Source organism: Rhagoletis zephyria, unplaced genomic scaffold, assembly GCF_001687245.7.
Source record: "Rhagoletis zephyria isolate East Lansing unplaced genomic scaffold, Rhagoletis_zephyria_1.1 Rzeph_scaffold_00584, whole genome shotgun sequence".
Lineage (NCBI taxonomy): Eukaryota > Metazoa > Arthropoda > Insecta > Diptera > Tephritidae > Rhagoletis > Rhagoletis zephyria.
In genome coordinates this window covers 114073-121825 of record NW_016157668.1, presented here as the reverse complement: position 1 = coordinate 121825, position 7753 = coordinate 114073, and the positions used below count along the sequence as shown (strand labels likewise).

At 37.3% G+C, this 7753-nt stretch overlaps 1 protein-coding gene across 1 annotated transcript; it reads right to left on the bottom strand.

Moving 5' to 3' along the window:
- Positions 1–1033: 1033 nt before the first annotated feature.
- NiPp1 (nuclear inhibitor of protein phosphatase 1) lies at positions 1034–3035 on the bottom strand. The gene is made up of 6 exons (XM_017612895.1): positions 2806–3035; positions 2529–2743; positions 2242–2459; positions 2104–2178; positions 1492–2038; positions 1034–1434 (listed from the first exon to the last, which is right to left on the bottom strand). Exons 1-6 carry the CDS (start codon positions 2832–2834, stop codon positions 1310–1312), a joined length of 1209 nt encoding a protein of 402 aa, XP_017468384.1. The 5' UTR covers positions 2835–3035; the 3' UTR covers positions 1034–1309.
- Positions 3036–7753: the final 4718 nt, after the last annotated feature.

The following is a 7753-nucleotide window of genomic DNA, read 5'->3' as shown; positions in this document are numbered from 1 at the left end:
ATACATATATGTGATCATAAGTGGGCGGTGCCACGCCCATTTTCCCCCATTTTTCAAAATTTTATCCTAAACGTATTTCTTGGTAAAGAATTGTTGCAAGCATAAATTTTGAATAAATTAGCTTCAATTTCAAACTGATTTATCGAAGATTTCGCATTTCTCTAAATTACCGTTATATGGGATGTGGGCGTGGTTATTGTCCGATTTAAAAAATTTTCGGCCGTTTCGTATGTTATACCAAGGTTAACAACTGTGCCAAGTTTGGAAGAAATCGGTGCAGCGGTTACCAAGATATACACATGTAACCATAAGTGGGCGTGGCTACGCCCATTTTCCAAAACTTTATAATATTCTTATTTTTCGTCTAAAACTTATTGAAAATATCAATTTTGAGTGAATAATCTTCAGTAGTTACTAAAATATCGCAGTTTTCGTATTCCTGAAAATTACCGTTATATGGGAGGTAGGCGTGGTTATTGTCCGATTTTGCCCATTTTCAATACCGTCCGCCCTAAAGAAGTAATCGACCGTATCACGTCTCATGTTATCTCAATGGATTTTCGAATATCGAAAAATTCACAAACATGGAAACTTCAAAATGCATTATCTCAGTGAAAAATAAATATATTTAAGCAAACTCAACGGCATTTAAAAGAGGAAGACTCATACTTTAAAATACCACGTTTACTTTTTTATGAAGGGCAAAATCTGCGTAGCTACATAACCTCAAAAATGGGCAAAAACAGCGTTTTTGCACTTTTAGGTTAAGATATCTCAAAATCCTGACGTGATAGAGCAATTTAAACCCCGGATTCGGATTCTACGCAAAAAATTACTTCGAAAACGACCCTACACTTTCCTAGAACAAAACGTTGTTGACCTGTGTAATTGATATAATGAAATACATACATAACTCAAGGCGAATTTATATATATAATATTATTACAATATATCATATATGTAATACTCCTATATTGGCAGTAAGAGCTAGTACTCTCCGAAAACATTACAGTACAGATATATCAATAAAAACGTACGAAAGAAAAAGAACACGTACGTTTATAAATAAACATATACACAACACATACACAAAAACGGCACTCACGTTCACAATACATTCACAAAAGCGGTACTAGACTGTCTCACTTTGATTTCGGAATGCTTACACATTGTTAGCTTAGTTAGCTTACTGCCAATATAAAAGTATTACGTATACGCAATATATGAATTCACCTTGTCGTAACTTATAATAATTTTATTTAGTTTATCTAATTTTATTTTACTTCCGCACAGTCATGCTATTAATAAATTAAAGCTGTCCCAACATTGGTTTTCGTCCAGGCCATGCTTCCTTGGCATATTTCTTCTTTTGCGGCCCGTGTCCACCGCTTTCTGACGCAGAACCGCCAGCAACACCATGTGGATCGAAACGCACTATAATAAAAGACGAGCATAAGAATTGAAATATATTTTTTTCGGATGGGAACTCACAATTTGCATTGGCCTGCCCTAATCTCTGTGCGGCTCCTACCCCCATCAAGGGCTTTACTGGCGACGGTTCAGCAACTACGGGTGTTACATCAGGAGCTGGATTTGGCAGTAACAAACCCAATTTCGTGCCCATTGCAATTGGCGTTATATCAAAGTCCGTGCTACTACTGTTAAACTTCAAACTAGGATTTGGATGGGAGTCATGTACAGATGCAGGGAGTCCTTGATAGAGGGAAGAAGGAGAGAGTGGTGCAGAGCTCACTTGTTGCTTAAGTTCTGCTAAACTTTGCTGGAACATTTGATGAGCAGTAGAACCACTTGAAGATAATGCAGCGTTTGATAGTATGGCCCCACCGCTTGGTGTTGATTGAATACCCATTTGACCGCCAGAATCAAAACGAGCACGTTTAGCCGGTACAACAGTTGTTTGAACCAAATTACGGAACCGTCCGACAGTTGGGTCTACGTCTTCTGGGTTAATTATAATTTCTTCGTCATTAAACGTAACATTGCGGCGTTTACGACCACTATGTTTTGCTGCATTTTGCTTCAGTAAAAGAAAAACTATTTAATTTGGCAAAAAATGTGTTACTATGAATAAACATCACTCACCTTTCTCAAATTGTCGTCTGCAATACCCAACATAGAAATACGCCGGTTATGTGCAGTATTGTATTCGGTGAGATTCTAAAACAATACAAGTCTTTACAAATAATTGTTATATTTCATGTATAGTAACTAAAAACTTACATCTAATTCGGTTTGACTTTCAGGCAAACCCAGTAACGCACCGTCGCTGGTTTCGCTCAGGGGCAAATCTTCCATAATGCTATTACGTTGCCCGGCGGAAGGCCGCTCCCTGAGAATATATCGTCGCGTGGAAGCCCCAAAATGAAAAGTGCTATTAATTTGCAGCTGTGTCGGTTTATGAGGTTCCAAGCGCAAGGTACCAATAAATGTACCGTGGGCTGAGGAGAAACATGTTTGCATAATTAATCTTTAGGTAATTTTACTAATATATTATGTGTATAACTTACTTGAACCCAAATCCACCAAATAGGCGATGTTCAAGTGCTTATGATACACGAATGCTGAATGCACTCGCGAACAGGAGGCGTGGTCAATACAAAAATCATTCATTTGACTATTGCGCCCGAAGAGATAGCAACGCTTTTCATCCACCATAAGTTTCTGCACAAGTTTATCATCTTTAAGGACATCCAAATGCAAGCCGGTGGGTGGCTTACCAGCCCTGTAAAGGGAAATCAAGCCTTATTTCCGACAGGTGAAACATCTTAATTGTGAGTAGCTTACCAACTTGGTATATCGTAACTATTGGCCATTTTTAAGAAATTATCTGCTCCTACGACAAGCGAAGTTAAAGGTAACAACAGGACTTTATATTTTCCACTATCAATTATTTTAACATGGCCAAAAGTGTGCAAAAATATCAGTTGTTTATAATTTTTCTACCATGGCACTTTCCACTCATTCGTTGGTAGAGTTGCCAACTCCAGTTAAAGTGCTGGCCCAATGCAGGCTTGCTTTGCTTGCTTCGCTGCGAGAAGTGTCAAAAATTATTTAGAATATACTAAAACGTATAAAGGCTGGTCAAATGGCAGCTTTTCTTCACTTGCTTTAAACGCCTTAAAATTTGAAATAGGCAAATGTTTTATTCGAAAGCGTTTTGTAGGCTTTTGACAAAGAGGTATGTTCCTTTCAAAATGCATAAATTCAAACAAAAATTTGCTTACTTAATTTAAAAAAAGTCACAGAAAATGCAGGTAATTCGAAATGAAATAAAAATGATTCATTGTTTCCATATTTATATTTAACATATCGTTATCTTATAGTAAAAAGTTGCAAAGCCCACTTTTACAAATTTTACACGAGAGGAAAAAACTTCTTCAAGTAAATCGCTTTTTTAAGTTATAGTTTTTTTTAGTAAATGTAAATATAGATATGTATGTATCATTATTATCATTTCTTTTAAATACAACATTATTTCGCATTAATTTAAAAATAAATCTGAAAGTTTTTGATAAATTTTTTAGAGTTTTCTAGGAAATAATTATTAACGTTAAGGGAACAGACATTGGCCCGTAGTCATAGTCAAAATAAAGTCGACTTTAAAGTTAGTTGCAGCTTTTTTGACAGATATCCCATTGAAAATTATGTCAAAAAGCTGCAACTAACTTTAAAGTCGACTTTATTTTGACTATGACTACGGGCCATTGACTTTTCAACCAGACAGCTGGTTACTTTGACAGCGTTCCAAACCACCATTCGGCCCATGATTCAATAATACAAGGTTAGATAATTATTGACAGCTACGGTTTGACACTCCCTTACAAAAGGTTGCATTTACGAAGGACGGAGAAAAGGGGAGGAATGAAATCTCTTGGTGCGAAAATGGTAGTAGAAAAGTACGCAAAGTAGGCAATTAGTAGTGAAATTCCTTTTGTAAATTCTAATGTTTTTGCAGGAAATCTGGCATTTTAAACGATATTTTGAACGTAATATTGATGTATCTATGTAAATTACGTAATTTATGTGCTATTTAGCTGTATAAAAAATGCAAAATGACTCAAAATTAAAATAAGACTACTATGAAATTGATGTAAACATCCCATTTAAAAACAGTTTATGTTTTCATCAGTTAATTATGCTTCATATGCATATACAAATAAACATATTGCACAAACGCTCATACTTCTATATCACACCAAAGCTACACTGTTTCCATGTAAATGTGCAAAGAAGCAACACGGTGCCACTGCTAAGGGAGCGGTGCGAGAGAGACAACTGTCAGTTTATCGAACCTTGTATTATTGAATCATGCATTCGGCCAAGCAAGTTTTCAAAGTAAATCCAAGCAAATTGAAGTCAGCAAGGCGCGCAAAGCAAGCCTGCATTGGGCCAGTGCCTTTAGAGTTGCTTTCCCTTTGGTGGCTTGCTAAAATAGGGTTGTTCTAAAAAATGTTTGTGCTGTAAACTCGGCGTGTTTGGCGAATTAAATTTTTCGGTTGGTGTACAAGACGTATCAACTGCAGGTGATAGCGATGGAATGATATACGTAAATATATAACCTGAAAACAAATGCTCCCGAAGTCTGTAAGAGTATCGGAAATTTTTTACGATTCTTTTAGGAATCTTTAAAGAGAAACATCTGAAGCGTTTGACAAGAACTAGCAAAAAAATTGATGTACGATTTGTTAAAGAAAGTTCTTAAAAAATTTGTGAAACCTTTCAGAATTCTCTGAAATTCTGGTATATATTTACATACGAATATGAATAGATAAAGAAGCTGTTGATGACACAAGGAGTTCATACCAACGGTAACCCTGCAAAAATCGCGACTACCCCATGCATACGTGTAAAGAGTACTCACTAAGGACCAAGGAGTACTCCAAAATTAACCACAATTCATATAAAAAATATGATCCAATTAACATTGCGATGTCCTAGGGCAGGACCATATATTCCATCCCTGCATTACATCAGAGTAGCACAAAACTACTCCAACATATTAACAATGACATTGTTGTTATATTTTTTCGTTTGTACACGCTTTTATTCTTCACTTCTCAGATGCTTTTTCAAAATTAATAAAAACCAAAAACAAAAATTAAAAATTACATGTTGCCTCTGATGGCATTCGAACCCGAACATGCTGGGAGCTAACAACTAACAGCGAGCATCTCTACACGTTCAGCTACAGCCAGACATGCAAATGTGCTTTCAAATGCTCAAGTTCAATCACATTTCGTTAAAACACGAGCAGTGATTTTATTTCTGTCAAAAAAGTCATTCGTGTCCAATTTTTTTTTTCAAATACCAACACTTCTTAATTCAACTTTTAATGACGTTCGTTTACCCTACCTTTATCTTTCATCCTTTGAATGAGTTTATTAGCAAAGAAATAAAAAGGGTGAGTTTAGGTCATCGTACAGTTTCCTAAGTAGAAACACTATCAGCTGTTTGCCAAAAAATGCCTACAGCTGAGATCACCTGTTTTTTGGCATTTGCTCTTATCTTTTTCATGGCTATTGCCAACACGAAATGAGAATTTCAGATGTAAATAACGTGCACAATTAATATATTTTTTATGATATCGTATAGGCAATTACCTGTGCCCTAATTTTTGAAGCTCCTACAGCATAAATTCAGTTCTCTGGCTTTTGGTATCACGGCAAATTTTGTGTATAGCAACAATTGTTTAAAATTTTTGTATATGACAACACCGAATTTGCTGCAGTTTGGCCAAACAAAATTAGTTTGCTGTGAGAGTCGCCAAACTCCGTCTCCCCGAGTTTGTCGCAACAACAATTGCATGCAGTTTGCCAAACAAAATTTCTGCATAATGCAGCGTTTTTGCTGCATTTAAAATGCAACATTTAGCACTTTCGAACATGTTTTCGAAGAGCGTTCATGCTATCGCATTTAGCAAATGTACATTTACGCGAGTTCGAAATCGTATGCTTTTGACAAACAGCCGTGTTCCAGTCGCTTATTCAGATCCGTATCTATTACGATCAATTCTCACGCAGCAGATAATGTGCAAAAACGCTACTAAAAAGGAAAAAATAAATTTTAAACCAAAACTTCAATACAAAAATTTGAATTGTTTTAACCATGACCGACCATTTGTTTATGTATATGTTCAATTGTCGGTGCTGTCAATTAAAATTTCCTCACTTAATTAGGAAACAAAACAAACAGAATTGATCACAAATTGATCCAGATTTCTATCAGCATCACATCGATATTGAATTTTCTTAACTTTTCTTTATCCAAATAATGTAAAATAATGTGGCGAATACTGCGGCAACACAAAGCGAACAACGAGAAATAGGCAGAATGTTCGAGGAATGACGTAGAATGTTCCACAAAGAGAAACGTCAAGTTGGATGAACACTGCGAACAGCGAGAGAAAGAGAATGAGCGATAAACTTCAGAACGTTCTAGAGTTGCCATAAGTGTGAGCGCAGGTATATAAGAGCCACGACACAGCGGAGTTGAGACAGTTACAAGACAGCAAGCTACAAGTAAAGTGAGCGGAGAATTGAGTTGCGAATAAGCAAGCTATAAGTTTAATTGTGTTAACAAGTAGTAAAGCGTTGTTATTGCTTTAACAAGTATTGTAAAGTGTTTTTACTGTATTAGCAAGTATTGTAAATTGTTTGTTGGACAATAAAGTTAATTGTACTACAATTTGGTCATCGTTAGCATTTATTTAACAATCCAGCGATACGAGCCCGAGTATATTTGGGAAATCCCTCAAGGTTTCGAGGATAATCGTAACAATTGGTGTCAGAAGTGGGATTGTTAAATAAATCCCGAAGGATAAACTACTGAAAATGGCGAAAATTCAGGACTTAAAGATTGAGGACTGAAACAGGAGTTGGAAAAGCGTAATTTGGCCACCTCCGGAAGAAAAGTGGAATTGATTATCCCGTTTGCGGAGGCTATGGAAGCTGAAGGCATCGACGTGGACAAATACGACTTCCAGGGTAAATCCGACGATCATCCGCAATAGGACGAACAAAGGATGAGGCTGCCTGTTCGTCGAAGGATGTGCAGCAGACATCCGGGAAGGTTGAAGAACAGCAAAAGTCTTCCAGTTCATCAACAGCTATGGACATGAACACGTTATTGGCTGCCATGTCACAGATGATGCATACAGATAGCAACGACAGTTGTCAGAATGTCTCACAGCTGTACAGCACAGATTTAACCTCGTATCACTTGTGGCAGAAAGACAGCTCGCAGTAGATGAAAGATTACCACTCAGAGAATTTAGCTAGAGATAACGCGAATCAGGAGAGATCAAGGAAATCGAACGAAGTAATCAGGCATAGGAAAGTCGAGGCCAAGGTAGAAGAGTTGGAAGGTCGCCTCCGAGATATGCAGTTGAATCGCCCACCTTCTTCGACCAGCGCGCCCAAGGTAAAGACTCCATCCTTTGACGGCACGATTCCTTTCCAAGTCTTTAAGCTCCAGTTTGAGAAGACAGCTACAGCAAATCACTGGAGCATGGAGGATAAATCCGCTGCACTGTTCGTTGCATTAAAAGGACCTGCAGCGGAAATCTTGCAGACTATTCCTGATTGGTGAAAGGAACAGTTACGATGCGTTAATGGGTGCAGTGGAAAGACGTTATGGTAGCGAGCACAGGAGACAGATTTACCAGATGGAGCTGGAAAATCGCTGCCAGAAATCCAACGAGACTCTACAGGAATCGCCTCCGAGGTTGAAAGGT